Source organism: Streptopelia decaocto, assembly GCF_964273445.1.
Source record: "Streptopelia decaocto genome assembly, chromosome: 17".
In the NCBI taxonomy this organism is placed as follows: domain Eukaryota; kingdom Metazoa; phylum Chordata; class Aves; order Columbiformes; family Columbidae; genus Streptopelia; species Streptopelia decaocto.
Genome location: NC_138672.1, coordinates 1,178,006 through 1,199,593, shown reverse-complemented (window position 1 = coordinate 1,199,593; position 21,588 = coordinate 1,178,006). Strand labels below are relative to the sequence as shown.

Here is a 21,588-nt window from a genome sequence, read left to right as displayed (position 1 = left end):
TGCATCTATAGTTTCAACACTATTTGAGATGAAGTGCTTCTGTTTAAAGACCTCAATTCCAAATATTTCATTTCACTTTGATATTTCAGCTTCTCCATTGAAGTTCCGGGTTAAACACAATTTCATCACAAACATTTATTTTCAAATACGTTGCAGTTAATACACAGTTCATGTGGAAACAGTGGTCTTCCCTAAACACATGGCCTTTTTTGTTTTGATAGTTGCAACATTTCCCTTCCACAAAGTGGGAAGGGAAAGTATCCTGAACGGGGATGAAAAATCCAGCAGGAAAACAGCAAATTGCTGCTTTCCAAGGAGCAATGCAAAGAACCTGCAGTGACCAGAGGTCGTTCCATGTTCCCGTGAGACTGAACAGGAGCTAACTCTCCATGCGTGTTCACAAGATGAAGGAGAATTACATATCAGAGGCTCTGAAGTCTGAAGGGATGAAGCTGTCGTTATGGAAACTGCTGGCTGGGCCCCTGTAACCCTCAGTTGCTGCTGGAACACCAGATTACCTGCAGTTCCTGTACTCAGCACCTGGGGATGCTTCCTCTACTGGTTTCTGCCTTTATGTCTCTTATTGCCTTAGTCTGAGCTTTTTCAGGAGGGTACGTGGTGCCCCACGGGGAGAGCACAGAGCAAGCAGAAGGTGCTGCAGTCTCACAGCTCTGCTGATGGTTCACCATCTGTGTAAAACACCTGTGATGGAGACCCTAAAAGCTTTAAACACTGAGCATTTTGTGCCTTAACACCTTGAAGAGGATGAAAAGCTTTTAAAGGAATTTATAGCTGAAGTCTTTCCTACATATTTTTTCTCCTTCCTCACAGGATTATGGCTTGGATGTTGCTGCCTTCCAAGGGATGATCAGTGAATGCCCCAAGCGGCTGATGGACCTCGCTGCCAGCTGCTGTCGGGTGAGATTCTTGCTAATGTTTTTGGTTTTTTGTTTGTTGTTTTGTGTGTGTGTGTGTCTCTGTTTGTTTTGTTGGATTTGCATCACACTCTGTGGCAGAGACCAAAATTTTTGTGGACCCTGGAGAGCTGCTCTCGGTGCAAGCACACAGACATGCTAGCTGCAAACGAGTGGCTCTGCCACTTCCTGGGTGTGCTTCCATCCACCGAACTGTTTTCCCCCTAGGAGAAGTGTTTAGTTTGTGTATTACAGCTTGGAACATCCCAAGGTCCTGCCTGTTCCCTTGCCTGTCAACCCCAGAGTGGGCAGCAGGTTGGTGGTGATGTCCAGTCCCTCCCTAAGCCAGGGTGCAGGCAGGGACACCCACTGATCCTGCCTGGAGGGCACTGCCTCACTGTTACAGGTATCATCAGAGCACAGCTCCTCAACCTGTCTTGCTTTAGCATGAAAGGTAATGATGAAAACTAGGGGGCCTCCCCATGCTGCCCAAGGCCTTGGGAGGCCAAGCAGAGAGAAAGCGAGGATCCAAGTTAATCTCTGAAAGGAAGAGAAAACAAAGGCAGTAATCAGGCAGAGAGTGGAGGAGGTGGGTGATCATAACGCATCTAATTGTTCAAGGCAGTAAATGGAATTAAATTCTTGCATGGGTCTCGAGGATTTCTGAGTAACTTGCCCTGAGTCAGAGGAATGATTCATGTGAGCAGCTGTCTTACATTTACGTGTGTTCAGGTCTTGTATATCTGATGGGTGGCTTCCTAATGCAAGCTGATAGAATAACGAGCTTCGGCCAGAAATGGCCCTTGGGGGCAGCCCCAGGAGGGCACAGTGGGGTTGCGGGATGGTGATGCCCTGGGCCACGTCCCTCATTTTGGGTACACCCCGATGGCAATGAGAGGGCTGGGGGATCACAGTTCCCTGAGGATGAGCTGCATCAGGGAGGCAAGACAGTTGGATCCTGACTGTCAGGAAAAAGCTCAGGGATTGATACATCTCCCTGCTGGTTCCTGCCTGCAGCCTTTCCCTGCACAGCACCTGCCCCTGCACCATTTGGGTGGGTTCTCAGATGAGCGGTTCCCACTCTCTGTCCAGGTTGGGTACGTCAGGGTTGTTTTCAGCATCTCGCTGCCCATGCTTGATCTGTACCGCACCACGGGACCTGTCCTGTGGCTGCTCGGTTGCCGCAGCCTGGGCCTGGATCACCAAGGGGTGATGGCCGAAGGTTCTACCAGCAGGTGTGTGACCCAGACCAGTGATAAAGATGGATGGATACTGTTGTTCAGCCTTGGGGACCCAGCAGAGCTGTTGCAGAGCACCCACCTTCTGTCTGGGGTCTCCTCTTCAGCTTTCCCTTCTCATTCCAGGTAGAAGCATTTAAGAGACCATCTTTCTCCGAAATCCTGGAGGAGCTGGAGGATGTGGCGGAGAGCCTGGAGCCTTGGAGGGACAATCAGCTTTCAGGCTGAGCTGCCTGCCTCCTGTGAGGCTGGGCAGAGAATCACTCAAACTGTAAATGAACTGCCTGGGGGGCCAGGAGTGAAGAAGGAAAGCGGGGAAGGGAAAAGCTAAGCCATGCACTCGTGTTTATTTAATCATGGTCTCAGTATTTGATTTCTTGGATGGAAAACATGGTTAAAATGAAAAAGGGACTTAGCAAGGGTATCTTTTTCCTAGGTAAGATTTTTAACCGATGTAATTAGGACACTGATCAACCTTTGTCTGTTTGCTTGTTGAAAGCAAACGATTCTGGAGGCACCTGAATTCCCTTGCGGATGCTTTCCAAATTCCTGACAGAAACATCATGCTCTCCTGCTTCCCCATGGCCCCCAGACCCAGGGTCTTCCCTTCTCCATCCTCATGGCCTAGGGGAATCGCCTCTTGGGGGGCTGGAGTCTGTGCAGTGTGAAGGAGAGGGGCTTTGGGGCACGTGGTGAGCCTCAGAGTCACCTCCTCTTTCAAAGCCTTAAGGCACAGTCTGGCAGCCTTGCAGGAGCAGGTGTGCCCTGTGAGGGCTCTGGCGGGGTCTCCTGGCATTGCGCTGGGTGCACCCGGGCTCAGAGGCAGCCAGCAAGATTTCAGAGTCCGCTGGGGCCACCGAGGGTGCCAACCCGCACGGGCCGAGACGACGGGTCGGTGTGCCTTATTGTGGTGCAAACTAACCGACTAATATCTCCTCTCCAAAAAGCTTTGTCAGACACATGTCCCAGCATCACGGCAGTCTGGATTTCTCCCTGCCACGCTTGACCGGGCTCAAAGATGAGCACACTGCCAGCAGCTTGTGAGACTGACACGAGGCAGAGCTGGGTCCAGCATCATTCAGCATCTCTCACACTTCTCTGCCTGACCCAGCACCCATCACCTTCTCAGTGATGTGGGACACCCGTGCAGGCCCCAGGGCTCAGGCCGCCAGGGAAGGACTTGGTTCTGACACCGCGTTTCCTTCTGTGGGCCAGAGGAGGGTGCTGGGCCTGCAGATCCAAACGCGAGCTGGAAAGAATAGTAGCTAGAAATGCTCTGCATTGCAAGTTAAGAGAAAAAGATGAGGAGTCAAGTGCCTGTGCCCAGATCAGCTGATTGCTAAACCATTGGTCTGAAAGACATTTTCTGCTGGGACCAAAATGTTTGTGGGTGTAAATAGGTGTAATGTCTGTATAGTGGTGGGGCTGTGGCTTTGTTCTTGTAGGCTGTAAGCTCTTGGAGCACAGATCGTTCATCTGTCCAAGGAAAAGTATCTGTGCAGTGTTCAGCCCAATGGGCCTTCAGTCCATGGCTTTTCTCCCATACAGGGGTAGGCCTGCCTGGGGGCCCCATCTCAAGCTCTTGGAGCTGTAATTTGGTGTCACATATAGCTCAACATCTTTGTGGTGTGGTGCCTGCACAGAGGGATGTCAGTGGTGTGCTGGGACACAGGCATAGTGGAGGAGCATGGTGAATTTTCACCAGGGATCATGAGGAAATGGTACCTGGCATGAAATGCAATAAATGGCACCATGGTAATGAGCTCAGCACACCTCTAGGAAGCACCGTACTGAGCTGCTCTCCGTCATCTTTGAAAGGTCATGGAGAACAGGAGAGGTGCCTGGGGACTGGAAGAAAGTCAATGTCACTCCAGTCTTCAAAAAGGGCAAGAAGGGTGACCCAGGAAGCTACAGGCCAGTCAGCCTCACCTCCATCCCTGGAAAGGTGGTGGAACAACTCATTTTGGATGTCTTCTCCAAGCACATGCAGGAAGAGATGGTTATCAGGAGTAGTCAGCATGGATTCACCAAGGGGAAATCATGCTTGACCGACCTGACAGCCTTCTGTGGTGGCATGGCTGGCTGGGGAGAGGAGGGGAGAGCAGTGGATGACTTGACTTGAGCAAGGCTTTTGACACTGTGTCCCACAACATCCTCACAGGCAAGCTCAGGAACTGTGGGTTGGATGAGTGGACAGTGAGGTGGATCAAGAACTGGCTGGACGGCAGAGCTCAGAGGGTTGTGATCAACGGTGCAGAGTCTGGTCGGAGGTCTGTAGTTAGTGCTGTTCCCCAGGGGTCCATACTGGGTCCAGTCTTGATCAACCCGTTCATCCATGACTTGGATGAAGAGACTGAGTGCACCCTCAGCAAGTTTGCGGATGATCCCAAACTGGGAGGAATGGTTGATGCACCAGAAGGCTGTGCTGCCATTCAGCGTGATCGGACAGGCTGGAGGAGTGGGCAGAGAAGAACCTGATGGGATTCAGCAAAGGCAAGTGTAGGGTCCTGCACCTGGGGAGGAACAACCCCCGGCAGCAGCAGAGGTGAGGGGTGGACCTGCTGAAAGCAGCTCTGCAGAGAAGGACCTGGGAGTCCTGGTGGACAAGAGGGTGACCATGGGTCAGCAATGTGGCCTTGTGGCCAAGGAGGCCAATGGTACCTGGGGCACGTGAGGAAGAGTGTGAGCAGCAGGTGAGGGAGGTTGATCCTCCCCCTCTGCTCTGCCCTGGTGAGGCCACATCTGGAGTTGTGTCCAGTTCTGGGCTCCCCAGTTTAAGAAGGACAAGGAATTACTGGAGACAGTCCAGTGGAGGGATCAAAAATGCTGAGTGGTCTGGAACATCTTTGTGATGAGGAGAGACTGAGGGACCTTATTGATGCTGATGAATATCGCCAGGGTAGGTGTCAGAGGATGGACCAGACTCTGTTCGTCCAGTGGTGCCCAGTGACAGGATGAGGGGCAACGGACACAGACTGAAACACAGGAGGCTCCATCTGAACATGAGCAGAAACTTGTTTGCTGGGAGGTGCCAGAGCCTGGCCCAGGCTGCCCAGAGCGGGTGTGGAGTCTCCTTCTCTGAGACATTCAGACCTGCCTGGATGTGATCCCATGCAATCTGCTCTGGTAAACCTGCTTTAGCAGGCAGGTTGATGGGTTGGACTATATGATCTCCAGACGTCTCTTCCAACCCAAACCCTTCCGTAGTCTCTGATTCTGTGATCTGCAGCTCCTCATTCCCCAGAGGTGCCATTGTGCATTTGTGAGTTACTGACTTACTTGCACAAGAAACCTCCCATTTAACAGCAAACTGCCCCGCAGACACCTTCATCCTGGCTGGATACTGCCAATGGGGGAAGCAACTTGAGAAGTAGAAGACTGAAAATAAGGGAAGCTTTTCAACCCAGAGGAAAGAGAGTTGCCACTTTCTGCCTTGCACCAGTTGGTGGACTTCAGACCAATGGAGTGAAATGAACTGAACAAATGGCATTGATATATGTGTGTGTCTTCAGTGAGAGGCAACGACCACCAGCATCACAGAGATGTGTTGGACAAAAATCACAGGGTATATATTTGACTCCCAGGAGATGGACCTGAGGAGCCAACTGCAACCTCACAAGGCTTCCCAGGCTCCTCTGGGCTCTTCATCCATAGAGGAATAATCTTGAGAACGAGGAATCCAACAGTGTGTCCAAACACCCCAAGTGTTAAGGATATGAAGCCTTTTCCAAAGGCCACTATGGATGAAGCCATCCCCCTTGGCTCAGTCCCTAGATGCATTGCTTTCACAAAGCCTTTCACCAGCCTTCCCCGTGCTGCCTGGTCTGCCAAGCTGGATTTTGTTCTTCTGCCTCCCCCGCACAGGAATAGACTAAAGGAAGGCCTCTCAACACAGTGATCCCTCAAATAGCCTGTTATGGGGCGAAGGTGTCTTGTTCCAGGTCGCTTCCCTGCAGGGCTGCTCCTCTCCTGGCCACCCCGTTCCCAGGAGCAGCGTGGCTGGTACTGCTGGTGCCCAACAGACAGGGCTGGTCCTTCCCCAGCTGGACATCTGACTCTGGTCAAGCAGAGCAACAACCGTGGGGCTGGGACACAGTAGGATGTGTGTGAGTTGTGTATACTTTGGCGATGCTGTGGTATGAAGAAAGATATTTTGGTTTTGTTTATCTGCCAGGGGGTAAGAAGCCTGCTTAAGGATTAAACAGATCCAGAGGGGGTGGATATCTTCGGCACAGAGAATAGCATTAGCCAGCATGGTCTGAGCTGTGATGGATCAGAACTGTGTTTCTTCTGGGCTTGTTGTGTGCCACATCCACTTTCATGCTGAGGCCACATGCTGGATCACAGGAGAATGAAAGCTGTCACGTCTTTGCAAGAAGTTCCTGCTGTAGGGGCAGGTGACACCATCTGCAGACACCATGTGAACTGGAAAAGCCAATGTTGGGAGTCTGCAGAGAACAGAAGAGGTCTGGGAATTTGTCTTGTACATCTCATGGGTGAAGAGTTTCCCTTCACTGGTAAGAGCTGGAGGGGGAGGCAAGCATGGGAAATTCCTCATTCCTCCAGGAATGAGCCCCTGTGCTGGGCTTCCCAACACCAGTCTCATGCAAAGTTGAGGTCAGTGGTTGGATTTCATGTCTCGGAGTCCTGGCACTGAACTGAAGCAACTCTGACGGTGGGTGGAGGGTCTGGGCCATGCAGCAGGTTTGCCTTTGCTGGACCTGACCAGGAGCTGCTTTGTCTGCCTCTCTTCTCTCTGTAGACCACTTGCTCTGCAGATGCCCACAGCATGGACCTGGCCATGCTGCACCACACAGGCCATGCACTCTTGTGTCCTCCATTGTATCTTTGTTTGTTTGTTTTATAAATGCCATTTGGAAATAAAGTCTATTGGTTCTTTTCCACATCAGCCCTGGCTGCTGTGTTTCATCATCCTGGATCTGCTGAGTGGTGCTGCTGACATGCCCTGTTTCCAAGAACAGGCATTAAACACAACTAAATGAACAACTTTGTGCTCTATCAGCATAGCTGGCATAATAAACCTCTAATCAAAAGTAATTTACAGAAGAGTATTACCTATGAAAAGTGGTATTTTGAGTCCATTGCCCGCCCTGTGCCCCATTTTGTGTCAGGGTCAGCTGGTGTCTTAAGTCGATCCCTTCACTTTGGTTGGGTGGGCACAAGGAAACAGCAGCAGCACAAGCACAGTGCGAAGGGTGTTGGATTCGTCTTTTCCACCCTAGCAGCCAAAAGGACCAAACTGCAGTGAAATTATTTCACTTCCCCAGCTGCAGTTTGTTTTATGCTGGCTCGTACATGGCAGTTGTTGCTCTTCAGATGCAACCCTGTCACACGGACACCTCAGGAACTGGAGGAAGGCGTTCACTCGGCCGGGACCACTGGGTCTGCCACGTCCAAACACAAATCATAGAGCAACACTGAGGCTCAGTTCTCTGAGCTCCTCACAGGACAGTCATCAGTGTTAGGTACAAAGATCTTTCCTTCTAAGTCTGGTTTCTTGAAGTCAGTCAGCTTTCAGATTTACAGCTGTGAATTCTCTGGGCACTTGCGTGTGGCCAAAGTCCTGTGTTCCTCCCCGGAAAGAACGTTCACGCAGCCCTCGGAGGCTGGCAGTAATGCCATGGGTGGTATGGACTGCTGATCTTCCCATGTCCCAGACCGTACAGGCGCAGAATCACCAGAGGGAGCCTTGATCTGGCCAGGAGCCAGAGAGGACGAGTTTGTCCCTGCTTTTACTTTCAGATGACTATGAATCAACAAGCCAGTTTCTCATCATGTGTCTGGCTCCCTGATATGGCAGAAACCAGGTCCTCTCCCCATGCCCCATAGCCTGGCCCTCTCCTCCTCTGGTGACTCCTCCAGCCTCACTTGCTGTTATTTGCAGCAAGGGAAATGTCTGGAGAAACTCCAGGGACATTGTAATTTTTAGGCTTCAGAGTTGGCCCTTTCCGGATTTGCTAATGAGTAGGAGAGGGTTTTCAAACACAAAATGCAAACCCGATCCCTGAGCTTTCCAGGACACAGAGGAAAAGCCTTGAGCAGTGGCCAGAATCAGTCACTGATTGACTGGGGCTATTCTGCTTTTTTTCCAGGGAACCTTAGCGAGAAGATGGGTGGGATTTGTGCTGGATGAGATGCAGTGCCGGTGTGTGGCTTACTGCACCAGCTTAGGGGACACAAGAGAATTTACATCTGCAGCCAGGTCCAAAACACCTTACCTAGCACTGGTGTTGGCTCGTCATAACTGAGCATTCTCTCTATGGAGTCAGGTGGATGTCTGGGCATGTTGACTAGATGAGCTTGGGTAAGCTGTTCTTGGTGTTCTCTGAGTCCCTTTAACATTCGTGTCCTTCACAGATGAAATTTAAATGTTGGAATCTTCTGTGTAGTAAGAGTAGAGGGTAGCGGGGAGCAGAGAAAGGAGATTGATCACTTTTAGCTGGGTTAAAGCTGGGGATGTCACCACCAGCTCGTGTGTCTCTGCAGAGGTGTCTGTGGGTCTGTGGCATGCTTGGGCCTCTCTGAGAAGCTGTGGACAACAGCCTGACCGGCTGATCGGATGAGACAGAGACGGATGCTGTGGGACCCTGGTCCTGCTCTTGCTGAGGACACGTCATTCTGACTGGGAGCAGGATAAAAACAACACAGAGCTCCTGCAGATGGAGGAGTGACTACGGGACTTCTCTGCTCAGACGCACTTTCTCAAGGTACCTGAAAAGGAGAAGTGAGCACCTAGTGAATAGAGAGGTGCAAAACCTCACATTTATTTCTTAGCACGTTGCTGACCTGCCATGGTGTGCTGGGTGAGTGGCCTCTTCACTTTTCCAACCCACAAGGTTTGGATTCAGTGTTGTAGGGCTGGACCTGCCCTCGCTGCACACCTGTGCAATAAGTAGTGTGATAAACCTGGACCATTAGGAACACAACACAAATAAATACTCTGCGTCCACTGACTCTGGTCTGTCACTGCGGTGAGGAATTATCATTAGGCTCCACTCCCTTGTGTCGGCTGTGGGGAGAAGTCCAGGAGCAGAGTCCAGGAAGAAGAGATCTTTTAACCAGTTCTACTAAAACATCATACAGAGTGGATGAACTGCCTCCACCTGCCAGCAGACAGCCTGTCTTCAAATGCTACACGATGTCCACCTGTGCAAGGCTTGACTTGTTACTGCTGTAGTGTCTTGTTCCCACACGTTGCCGGACAGATTGCCTTGTACCAGCTCCTTGTCTGCAGCAGCTGAAGACTGAGGTCTAGAAGTGTGCCCTGGCTGGAGCTGCTCTGAGTGCAGCTGCAGGTGGGTCGTGGTGGGAAGTGCTGGGCAGTGCTGCTGTGGGCCCAGGAGCTGAGGTCACACCGGAGGTCCCGGAGCACATGTTGTGTGAGGCAGTGGGAAGGTGAGGGGGCGGCAGTGCTGACAGCCCTGTGCTGGGAGCTCACTCCTTTCCATGCTGGTCTACATTTTGGCTCCATCACCGCCTGCAGGGAGAGAGCAGCGGTCAGGAATTCAGTGCCCTTCAGATAGCTCTTGGGTCCAAGAGAAAAAGAGGCTGCAAGAACACTGCAGGCTTCAAATACCTGGATTGGACTGAAAATTACCAGTAATTACCACTTAAGGTAACAATATCTGAGAGCTTTACTGAAATGCAGTAGCTCTCCCATCACCTGGTCTTTAAGCCAAGGTAACACACTTTCAGAAAAAGATGCTCGGGTTGAGTCAGCATCTGTGGGGCTGCTGGAGATAGTCCAGGGTGAGTCTGGTGCTTACAGGACGTCAAACCAGCAACGATCTCTTCTGGTCTCTAAAAGTCTGCTCTAGGCTGAAGGCACAACCTGTAATATCCTTCCTGGTCCAATTTTGCCCTTGAATAACATTGTCGTCTCTTGGCTGTTGAATGGTCCCTGTTGGTACTAGTCACACACCCTTTTGCCATGTTACGCTGGCCTGAATTTCATTTCTGTTCGCTTATAGGAGTAATGGTATTCTTTGCCGGTCTTCCAGTTCATGCCATCAGCATAGCTCCCGTGAGCACCCAGCCAGTACATCCCGTTCAGGTTGGAGTAGTGGCAGTCGTTGTACCACCACGCTCCCTTGTATTCTGTGGCACAGTTAAAGGAGCTCATGTCGTTGTCCTGGTCTGTTGTTGAAAATGGCATGTCCTTGTGGTATGATAAGGAGTCTCCTGCAGAGAGTACAAGTTCACAGTTACTGCAGTAGAGGGTACAAAAGGGAACCTAACGTGTCTTTGCACCACTGCAGGGCATCAGTAGGCCTTGCTGGTTGCAAGGCAGATTTTATAAATCCTGCTATTCTCTTGACTGCCCCCGTTTCTTCCTTGGTCCTGGAGAAAAGGAATACCCTGAGCAGCTGTCCTTGCAGTTACACAGGTGTCGCTCCTCTTGCACCACTCAGATTCTCTGCAGACAAACTGAGCTCTGGACTATTAGACAGAGTTGCTATGTACAAAGCCAGATAAACCCAGAGTTCTGCTCTCAGGTGTTGGTTTCACTCATTCCTGCATGAAGGGTACTGAATTTTGCAGGGGATTTTTTTGCTTTTCAAAGAAGAGCGAAGCATCAGGCATGAAGAGGACGCAGAGCTGATGCTACAAGTACTGAACAGCACCCCAGCTCTGGAAATGCCCAACCTCACGGGCAAGTATTTCCTTGTAATGTAAGCGAAAGCAGAACCTGGTCCAGCTGCTGCAGAGCTGTTGAGAATGTTACGCTGGATGAGCTGCTGCTCAGGATCAGGCTCCACATTTGCTGCTAAATCATGTGGCTGAGCTTGTAGATAATGCTCTGGGTCACATTTCTGTGGGTGACAAGTTTCCCTGTCCTTCCCTGCACCCAGAGGTCACTTGCCACCTGGAGTACCATGGCCAGTTTTAACAATTTGACCGAAAATGTAGATGGTACAAGGAGTTTGCATGATATAGCTCTGCACTATAAATGCTGAACACTTCTGACATGCTCTAGAAAACAGCCTTTCCCATTGAGCTGCTGCTAACTTACCGGCATTTCCGCCAAGGAAGTCTCCTAGAACCAGTTTGTATTTCTCAGACTCTCCTAAAACTCTGAATGAAGCGTACTTGGCAAAATAGTAGTTGTTTTCGAAGTCTCTCAGGTCAATGCGGAGTTCACAGGGTCCTAGAAGAGAAGGGGGACAGTGGTGGTGCGGGGCTGATGGTGAGTACTCACCTGGATTTCAGGGTTTCAGGAGCCCTGAGCTAACTTGTGAGGAGCTTCCACTACTTGAGACGTTATGATTTATTTGAAATTCCTGCAGAATCTCCTGTACCTTTGATAGCTTTGTTGTGAAGCACCTTTTCTGATCCAATGTTGGGTGCTGACGGGCACTGAGAGCTACACACCCAGGAGTCCTGCACACAACTGTGAGTGCAAGGCTGTGTGAACAGGTGGCTCCATCACAATCGGTCCTGGTGGGAAGATGTGTTGGTCCATCTCCAGCACAGGTCGCGCAGCCAGCTCATTCTCTTCCCTGGCTTCTAGTTTTTCCCTTTTTCAAAGTGCATGCTATTAAGGATTAACAGTTGGGGGCCTCAGATGGATGCGACAAGTTCAAAGTCCTTTAATGACTGCATGTGGTACAGGGGTTGGATTCCCAGGGTCCCAGGACAGAGGCAGACCTTACCCAGCGAGGTGAGGAAGTGGATGTTGTCGTTCCCCAGCCAGAACTCTGTCAGCTGGCTGCCGAAGCCTCGTTTGTATGAATCCCAGTCTCGCAAGAAGTTCACTGACCCATCCCAGCGCCTCTGGAAAACCTGAGGAAAGGAGACACTCAGCCCTGCCAGACCTCCCACCCCCAAAAAAGCACCTGCAGCACCCAGGTGGCACAGCCCCGCCACAGCAAATGCTCCCCCTGTGTCAGGACACTCCTGTGGGTCTCTGGGGACCAAAGCCCAGGGGACTCCCTTGCTCACAGGCCTCCTCCGCCCGACCGTGGAAATGAGGAGGAGATGGTTTGCAGATGGAGGCCGGGAGCGGGGCCGCGGTGCCCAGCCTGCTTCCAGACACCGCTCACAGGAGAGCTCCATTCCCTGCATCCACAGGGATTCATGCTCTCAGGCTTGCTGACGTGAACCTCAGCTGTCCCCTTAGTGTGTGTTTTCCTCTCTTTTTGTTTCTGATGCCATCCATTGCAGTCTTAATAAAAACAACTGCAAGGCCATAGAAACCTCCCTCTCCCCATCCTACTCACAATCCATCCTCCACCATCCGTGTCCATGTCGCAGAAGACAGTAGTGGCGTTACAGCCTTGGGGGTAGATGGTGTACCAGCCGCTCAGGATCTTCCCTTTACCCGATAGCTCTTGGCAGTTCCTGGCTTCTGTGCAAAGAGGTAAAGAGATCAAGCGGGAAGAGTCATAACGTGCTCACTGCACCCAGGGAGCGCAGCAGCCTCACGCCCTGAGCTGGAGGCGTTAAGCTGTTCATCCTCCTGCCGGCGCATTGCGCTGCAGGACCTGGCGCACACCTCCTGGGAGCCAAACCCACTGCACCTCATCCAGGTGTCACAGGGGAGATGGGAAACTTCTACGAGCTGGTCTAAGGTGCTCAGACTCCTCTGCAATGACTCTTTTGCAGGTCTGGCTAATGGAGCTGCTCTGAGCAAGATGACAAATGTGTGATCCAGGAATTTGTCCGGGCTCTGTGGTGGGCACAGACAGTGTGTGGGTGGTTGGCAGCAAAGGAGTGGTGACACAGAAATACACCTACCTGTAATACAGAAAACAGTGCTCAGATCATCCTCTGTGGATTGGACAGACGGCACTTTTGAATATATACATATGTATTAGGTATACGTTTATTTTTCCTCCACAAACCCACACCTGATGACAGAAGCTCAGATTCACAAATGCCAAAGGATTGACTGGAACGGTCCCCATCAGGCATCCCAGCTTACAGAAGCTACACATGGCTGTGAGAAGCAAATGGGTTAACAGTGATATTTCCTTACTCCTTCCTCCACTTGTTTTTACTGCTGCCCTGTCCCGACTCCCGGCGCAGGGACCCCCCACCATCTGCTCTGCAAAGCCAATGGGGGCATGAAGGACCAAGGACGAAACTCACCCCATGTTTCTGGAAATCCAGGCTCTCCTTTCGTTCCTGTTGGACAAACAACACCATCAATTCCTCTTCACCCTTCTAAACCCCTCCCTCTCCTCCTCCAGCACTTGGCATCATTTGCATTTCAAGACAGATCCTGCTGGCTGGTAGAGGGCTGTGATGTTAGAGTGAGTGTTCAGCTCATCTCCACGCACAACAGAGGCACAGAGAGACCTGGCAAAAAGGGTAATTCAATACATGTTCTGCTCTGGCCATCCCCGAGCCTGACAGATGAGACCCACCATCCCATCAAAAGCCCATCTGTGCAGGTGGGAGCTCCAGTCTCAGCCTCCTGTGATTAGAGCTGTGACACCCAGCACCCTCGGTCACTGGGGCCAGCTCTCCGGGTCACACAGCAGGCTGCCACAGGAGTGGGACACATCGGAGATGCACAGGGAGCACCAGCCTTGACTCTCCTGGGCTGCTGGACATGGCATGATATATTTTCCCCTGACTGGGAGGTCCAAACAGCAAGGCTGACACAAGACGTGTCTCTTCTGGACCTGGCCGCCTGCTGCTGGCCAGCCCATGGAGTTGGGTACCACCGTTTAGTGCCAGTCAGTCCCATTGGGCTGGGACACATGGCACAGGAGCAGACGGGTGTGGGAAGGAAGAGGAAATGCACCCATGGGAAGGCAGGGTCAGAAACGCCAGGAGGGAAATGGTTGCTGCTGGCAGAGGGTTTTAGTCAGTAATTCGGGAGCAGCTGTGACAGCTGGAGCAAGTGTGCCAAAATAGCCACCAGATAGCAGCTCTTGGCCCCCAGCTGCAGTGGGGGAAGCCGCAGTGCAGGCCGTGCTCAGTGATGGGTGCCAGTGGCCCTCGTGTGCAGGATGATGGCATCAGGAAAAAAACCAAACCTTGTTTTCCCCCTACTCTATTGCCAGTGCTAGTAGAGGGACACGCTCCTCTGGTGTGCCCAAATCCGGCCGCTCCCTAAGGCTGGGGCACGTGAGGCCCTGCGGTTTCTGCAGCTGCGGGTGCTGGGCAGCAGATCAGGCGCCCCAGCCCGCGGCAGCCCCGTTGCTGAGCGGCTGGTTTGGAGACGGGCTGTTCACCCCTCCCGGCTGGGGCTGAGCCTGTGATGAGGCACAACTGCCACCAAACAGCCCCAGCCGGGACCAGCTCTGGCACTTTTATTTCTCCATAGCTGCTCCCACCTGGTGGGTTGTTCAGGACAGCACAGGGTGGAAGAGTCTAAACCAGCTCCCATGATAAATTCAGCTCAGCATGATTTACCTTTTAGTCCTGGGAAGCCAGGCTCTCCAGCTGCTCCTGCAAAAGAGGAAAATGCTCATCACGGATGACTCAGTGTGAATGAATTACTGTGGGTCCCCAACTGGCCGCCTCCATACGACCCAAATGCACAGGAGATGCTGGAGCGAAGCCCCAGCGCTGTGCTGGGTGTCCCCCTCGGCTGCTCTGGATCGGCAGCGTCTCTGGGAACAGCAGGCAGAGCAAACACGGGGAGAGAGCGATACTGCAACACTGCTCCGCCTGCTGGAGCGTGGGGGTTCACAGCTCCGCTCAGTGATATCTTGTGGGGCCTTTCTGTTTTCAGTCAGGTACCTGTGAGATTCTGGGCAACAGCTGCTTTTTCAGTGGGTTCATCCATCCCAGGCTGGGGTTTCAGCTGAGGTCTCAAGTGCTTTTGGCCAGGAAACAGCGGTTTGTGCAGCACGCAAAGGGGCTGTTTTCCCAGCCAGTCGGTGCACCAGTGCTCAGTGCCTCGGTGCCGCCATGTGGTGGGAACTGCTTTATTTGGAGAGACACTTTCCAGGGTCTGCAGCACACAGATTCTGCTGAAGACCTTAAGCACAGCCTGGATGGAGTGAAAGCCGATTTCTCAGCAGACACCTGGCTATTGTCAGGGGCTCATCCCATTGCAAAAACAAACAAACAAACAAACAAACAAACAAACAAACATCCCCTCCATGCTTCACCCTCTGCCAGCTGTTTCCTGGTGGTTTGATCCCATTCTTCTGGTCAAACGGGCTCCACTGCAGGTTGAGTCCCAGCCCGGGGGCTGCTGGCAGCGCTCAGCATCGTGTCCGTGTGTCAGTGCTCAGCATCGTGTCCGTGTGTCAGTGCTCAGCATTGTGTCCGTGTGTCAGTGCTCAGCATCGTGTCCGTGTGTCAGCGCTCAGCTTCGTGTCCGTGTGTCAGCGCTCAGCATTGTGTCCGTGTGTCAGTGCTCAGCATCGTGTCCGTGTGTCAGCGCTCAGCATCGTGTCCGTGTGTCAGCGCTCAGCATCGTGTCCGTGTGTCAGTGCTCAGCATCGTGTCCATCTGTCAGCGCTCAGCATCATGTCCGTCTGTCAGCGCTCAGCATCGTGTCCGTCTGTCAGCGCTCAGCATCGTGTCCGTCTGTCAGCGCTCAGCATCATGTCTGTGTGTCAGTGCTCAGCATCGTGTCCGTGTGTCAGCGCTCAGCATCGTGTCCGTGTGTCAGCGCTCAGCATCGTGTCCGTCTGTCAGCGCTCAGCATCGTGTCCGTGTGTCAGTGCTCAGCATCGTGTCCGTGTGTCAGCGCTCAGCATCGTGTCCGTGTGTCAGCGCTCAGCATCGTGTCCGTGTGTCAGCGCTCAGCATCGTGTCCGTGTGTCAGTGCTCAGCATCGTGGCTGGAGCACCAAAGCTCCTCAGAGAGGGGTCACTTGGGCAGGTTTGTTGTGATGGAGGCAGGTTAGGGAGGGAGTGGGGAATGGGGAAGGGTCTGATTTTAGGGGGCTAGTAAGGGCCAGCGGGAACTTCGAGAAGAAGAGTAGTTTCTTTCTTTGTGATGTGGTGCAACTCAAGGACACTGTTTCTAGTCCTCACCCCATGCAAGATTCATGCTCCCAAATCTTGCTTTCCTACTTCAGGGCTGTTTCTTGGACCACGGCCAGCTCTATAACATCTCTGCAGACCCAGTCCCCCAGTGCATGTCCTGAACTTGGGTAGATTTATGGATTGGGGCTGAATATGTCATGCATTACCTTTTATACCAGGTGGTCCTGCTTTTCCAGGGAGTCCCTGGGCTCCCATTTCTCCTGCAAGGAAAGACTCAGTTTGTGTGCACACATTTCAAACTGACCCGAGGGGAGATGATACAGAAGCACAGGCAGTTGGGCCTTGGCTTTCACAGGAACAAGGATGCTTGGCTTTGTTAATCAGGTTCTATCTTGCAACATAGTCTTTTTATTCTACCGAAGCTACACTACACAGGTACTGCCAGTCTTAAGTCCTAATTTGCAGTTCACATATGATTTCCTATGAGTTTTGTACAGTTTGGATCCAGTCCATGGATTTTGCGGTGGTGGATCTGCTCTGTCTGCTGATGTGAGTCCCCTCCTCCATGGGCTGGCATGAAAACCCTGCAGGACCCCTCACCTCCTTCGCTTACTGTGGTGAGTGCCAGCACAGTTGCCATACTGACCCCAGCAGACATGCAGGAGCATCACGACCTCCCACCCAGACTCTTAAATAGTGACTCAGAAAATAACTAGATATTTTTACTGCAGAAAAAAACAAATCAATTATGACACTTCACACCCCAAGACCAACTTCAGACTTGTGACAGAACTCAGGGAAAAAACGGCGACTCTGTGTGTACCAGCACATGTCTAGATGGGGTGTTTTCCACTCCTATGTGACTTTCCAGCTGCTCACTGAAGCCAGAGCTGGGCCGGCCGCTGCTCCAGCCTCAGCCCCAGCCTGCTCCTCACCCTGCTCCTCACCTGCTCCTCACCCTGCTCTTCACCCTGCTCCTCACCCTGCTCCTCACCTGCTCCTCACCCTGCTCCTCACCTGCTCCTCACCCTGCTCCTCACCTGCTCCTCACCCTGCTCCTCACCCTGCTCCTCACCTGCTCCTCACCTGCTCCTCACCCTGCTCCTCACCCTGCTCCCCAGCCTGCTCCTCACCTGCTCCTCACCCTGCTCCTCACCTGCTCCTCACCCTGCTCCTCACCTGCTCCTCACCCTGCTCCTCACCTGCTCCTCACCTGCTCCTCACCCTGCTCCTCACCCTGCTCCCCAGCCTGCTCCTCACCTGCTCCTCACCTGCTCCTCACCCTGCTCCTCACCCTGCTCCTCACCCTGCTCCTCACCTGCTCCTCACCCTGCTCCCCAGCCTGCTCCTCACCCTGCTCCTCGGCTCCTCACCCTGCTCCTCACCCTGCTCCTCACCCTGCTCCTTGGCTCCTCACCTGCTCCTCAGCCCGCTCCCCTCGCCCAAGGCAGCAAAGCCATCTCACGTTGCAGTGCTCACCGCTGGCTTTTGTGGCCTCACCTTTTGTCCCCGGCAGACCTGGTTCTCCTTTAGGGCCAGAGGTGCCTGGGATCCCTGGGCATCCTTGGAGAACGGCGAGCCGGTCGGCATCACCCAGCCCCACTATTTTCACATCTGAGGGAAATGGAGACAGACTTTGTGGAGATTATTAGGGCTCTGAAATGTCTTGGAGAGGAAACCAAACCTTCTGGGGTTCAGGAACAGTGCAAACCAAGTGAACGAGAGTGGGAGTTTGGCGGTGGTGTGTGGGTTAACAGATAGCGTTGAGGGGCTCCCATACTAAAGGAGCTAGTCACTAAATCTTTCTGTCTTCCAGGGAGTTCATTGGGAGAGAAGGCTGTTATTTATGATATTACATGCATGACAAATGTACTTCATAAAACAAAAGCAGAGAGGTGCCCTGGGGGGTATTGACAGCAGAGTAAGTGACATTGTTGGATCTGTGGACAGTAAAGGTTCCAACCAATTTCTGGACAGCAGGTCAGTTTGAAATCTCTCCTATTGCCTTCCCGAGGAACACAGACAGAAAGCTGTGCTGTGCAGCATCCCCGAGCTGCCGGCTGCCTGGCACCCAGCAAGCACCTGACTCACCCTTTGTATTGCTCTGCATGTTTCAGTAACTGGGCCAAGGCACCTTGAATAAAAACCCGTAACCAAGATGGAAAATCTGAACTGGGACAGTCTGTTCCTAGAGATCCCACTGCTGAGTGGGGGAGGATGCTACACCTTTGGTTGGAGCCAGCAGTTCTGTGAAGCGGCTGTTGAGATTTCACCCCCCCTTACCCTTCTCCCACATTCAGCTGAATTTTAAAAAGCACAGAAGGAAAAAATCATCTATTCTCCCCTCCCCCCTCCACCCCAAGCTCCTTGTGTTATGGGGGAGATGAAACAGGCTGTCTCAGGGCAGGATTTGCGCCGCACTCACCTGGGCAGGTGTTCTGGGCATCACAAACAGCTGCTGTCAGGCCGAGCAGGACCAGGAGGGCTGGGGCTGCCGCTCCCATGGCCGGCACTGCTCTCTGCTCTCTGCTCTCTGCTCTCCCCTCGGCCGCGTCCCAGGCGCTGCGGTTGGCATTGACCCGCGTACGCCTTTTATACCAACAGAAACCCCAGTGTCAGCTCCACCCCCGCGCTCGCTCCCTGCCTGCCCTCAGGTCTGGGACTCCGGCTGCTTCTCCAGCTCTTTCCCGGATCAGCCACTTTCCACAGTCTGATGGAAAGCGCTTGCCCGGCTGCCCCAGCCTGTCTCACCTCCGCTCTGCAAAGTTTGGATGCCTTTCCCCTCCCATGTTGTATTTCTAGAGGAAATGAACCAGCAAAACCACAGCTTTTGCGAAGTGCAGACAGCTCCCCTCATCCTGCTTGCCAGTGGCCATTTGCAAAAAGCAGAGCTTACTGTGTGGATGGGGAAACTGAGGCACTGGGGATGGAAAGCCCGCGGTCAGCCGAGGCCACTGGCAGGAATGCCGCACAGCTCATGCTCCAGTGCTCAGGGTCACTTTGCAACCCCTCACGCAGAGGTTTCAGTCTGCACATGATCCATGACTGACACAGAATTAAAACTCCGTGTATCCAGGCAAGGTTAAGGGCGTGGAGCATGTTTGATTTTTTCCCCACCTGCTTTTTCTCCAGTCCCTGTTCATTGTAACAGGGAGCAGCACCTCTGTTTTGCTTCGCTGTTGCTGTGCCCCACGCTCTGATCATTTTTGGCAGAATTATTAGAGGTCCAAACTGTCTCATCAAGTGGAACCCCCACGTTACCTTCAGACACAGAGCCTGTAAAATTTATGAGTTTTACCAGAGGGCAGAATTTATTGTTCTTTCTCCTTATTGTTGCATCCCAGTTCAGAGCAGACCGTGATTTCTTGCAGCATTTCCCAGCTGTCAGAATACCAGAGGGAGAACACAGCTCTCCCTCAAACACTCACTTCTATTGTGAAGTCCCTCTAACATCTGAAATTCCAATGATACATGGCAATCTATCTTAATGCTAAGCCAATGGGAGAAGAATAAATGCTAAGCCAAGAGGAGAGAGAAGCATTTGGTTGTCATTTATATTCTGTGTCCCCCAAATAGCCCATACATACACTTGTATACACATTCTTATACATATTCATATATGCATGCGTATAAAATAATAATCCAGTAGAAGTTATTATTATTGTTGTTCCTGAGAACCAACTCTGGCAGAGAAATGCACACCTTACTTTCCTGCCCCCATCTGTAAAAAGTGAAGGGAATTCAGAGGGATTGTGATCAGACTTGGTTGCATTCAAGTTTGGATTTTGCTTTACATGGCAAAAGGTATCTCATTGGTGGCAAGCGCTCTGCACACAATTCCTGGGGAGAAATGAGAGCAGCTTCTTTTTTCACCTTTCAGAAGGAAGGAGAAGCAGGATGACCACATGTCTCTGAGCTGATAGGGAGGGAGAGGTCTGTGCAGGGTGGGTATAGGGTGACCAGGGACTTGGTGTGAAAAATGCAGTTGTGATTCGTGCTAAGATGTTTAATGTTTACAGATATAACCAAATGAGGCACGGGCTCTGAACCTGGAAAAAGGTGGTTAAGTTCTATGTAAAAAGTTATGAAACTTGCTTATGAAGTTATATTGACAGAGGGAACTAACATTTTAAGGGTTAACTAAACATATAATGGGTGCCTGCTAACGAACTAACACTTTAAGGCTTAGCCACACAATAAATGCTTAGTTTAGAGCTTTATGTTAAGAAGAACAGAACCCCATTGAATGCCAAGATAAGAAGTTTTACTGCACCAGCTGTAAACTTGAGGAGACAAGATAACGAAGATTTACAGCAAAAGGGGGCGCCAGTCTGGTTTCATTCAACTTGGCAGCTTGGGTCCCAGTCAGTTCAACATAATGAGCCAAAGGTACAAAGTTCACTGTGATGAAGCTGAAGGAGCTTCATCCACAGACCCCTCCTCAAATTCACCAAGTGGCACTGAGCAGGCGCAACAGGGGAGGGTCTATGGAAATGGTTCTCTGAGACTCATTTTAATCAGAAGCGGGGAAAGGTTATGAATATGTACAGGCATTCCTGGGGTCATTATGAATATGTAATACCATACTGTATTTAAGCACACTTCTTATTGTTTAAAGGTGTGCGTGTTGGGTGGAGTGAATCCCCCGCGCACCCAGCGCTGTTTTGCTTATGCTCTAATGAACACGTGTTTAAGGAATACAAGGAATTGGATTAAATGTTGTTTATCCATAGAAAAAGCGTAAGTTATTTATTTCATTGGGCACCGTCCCCCTTTGGATGGGCCTTTGTTCACCCCATGGGGCAGGCAGAGATGAAAAGAGCCTGTCCCTGGCACTGAGGAGCCTTCTCCTGCCCGGTGCCTTGTACCCTGTGCTCTGTGCCTGGAAATGGCTGCAACACCCTGTTCCCACTATCTGGAGGCAAAAGCTGCTGCCCTCAGCTGTTTCCCTTGGTAAATCACTTCAAAAAGCGGCGGCAAAGCTGGCCTTGCGGATTACCCCATTGTTACAGTCTCTGAAGGGCTCCAGGCTGGACCTGTCCTGCCATATGCAAAAAGGAAAAAAAATACAAGTAAGAATGGGTTTGCCCAGCTGTTCCAGACGCTCATTATGGGATGGGCAGCACTGGGCTGAGCTGAGAACTCATGTTGTGGGCACAGCTGTGATGAGTCTGCCCAGCACTGACACGTTCCCTTGGGTGTTACCCGCTGTGGGCTCATCCAGCCTGGGGAACACCCGGAGATGTCAGCCCAGTTCCCTCTGAGGACAGCAGCAGTGTCCTGTGCATGCAGCTGCTTTGGGGAACAGGGAGGAAACTGCCACTGAATAAGCTCAGTCCAAAGTAGGTCAGGCCCCCAGGGGCAGATTTTGAAATTGGCCCAGTGATCAATATGTCCTTAATTGCTTTTCCTCATCCCAGGGCCCAGTGGAGATCGCAGGGGCCCAATTGTTTACACCATCAGCAATTATTTTTTCTTTGCAGATTCTTCCTTGAGCCCTGGGAAATGTCCCCTGTG

At 51.9% G+C, this 21,588-nt stretch overlaps 2 protein-coding genes across 4 annotated transcripts in view; one reads left to right on the top strand and one right to left on the bottom strand.

The window, feature by feature from the left end:
• The window catches only part of LOC309447354 (dual specificity testis-specific protein kinase 1-like), a 35,494-nt gene extending 28,433 nt beyond the window's left edge, over window positions 1–7,061 (top strand). The window contains exons 9-10 of one of the 3 annotated variants that reach the window (XM_082067862.1): window positions 832–918; window positions 2,279–7,061. In XM_082067862.1, the coding sequence (XP_081923988.1) occupies window positions 832–918; window positions 2,279–2,380 (189 nt within the window). In that variant the 3' untranslated portion in view covers window positions 2,381–7,061. Of the gene's footprint in view, window positions 1–221; window positions 1,901–2,278 lie in introns of those variants that run through there. The other 2 variants (XM_082067861.1, XM_082067863.1) reach the window with 2 other exon arrangements.
• Window positions 2,481–19,295, bottom strand: LOC309447224 (uncharacterized protein). The gene is made up of 12 exons (XM_082067627.1): window positions 18,497–19,295; window positions 17,572–17,685; window positions 16,278–16,331; window positions 14,540–14,575; window positions 13,265–13,300; window positions 13,024–13,112; window positions 12,786–12,910; window positions 12,599–12,687; window positions 12,394–12,566; window positions 11,827–11,956; window positions 11,187–11,321; window positions 2,481–10,354 (listed from the first exon to the last, which is right to left on the bottom strand). Exons 1-12 carry the CDS (start codon window positions 18,573–18,575, stop codon window positions 10,107–10,109), a joined length of 1,308 nt encoding a protein of 435 aa, XP_081923753.1. The 5' UTR covers window positions 18,576–19,295; the 3' UTR covers window positions 2,481–10,106.
• Window positions 19,296–21,588: the final 2,293 nt, after the last annotated feature.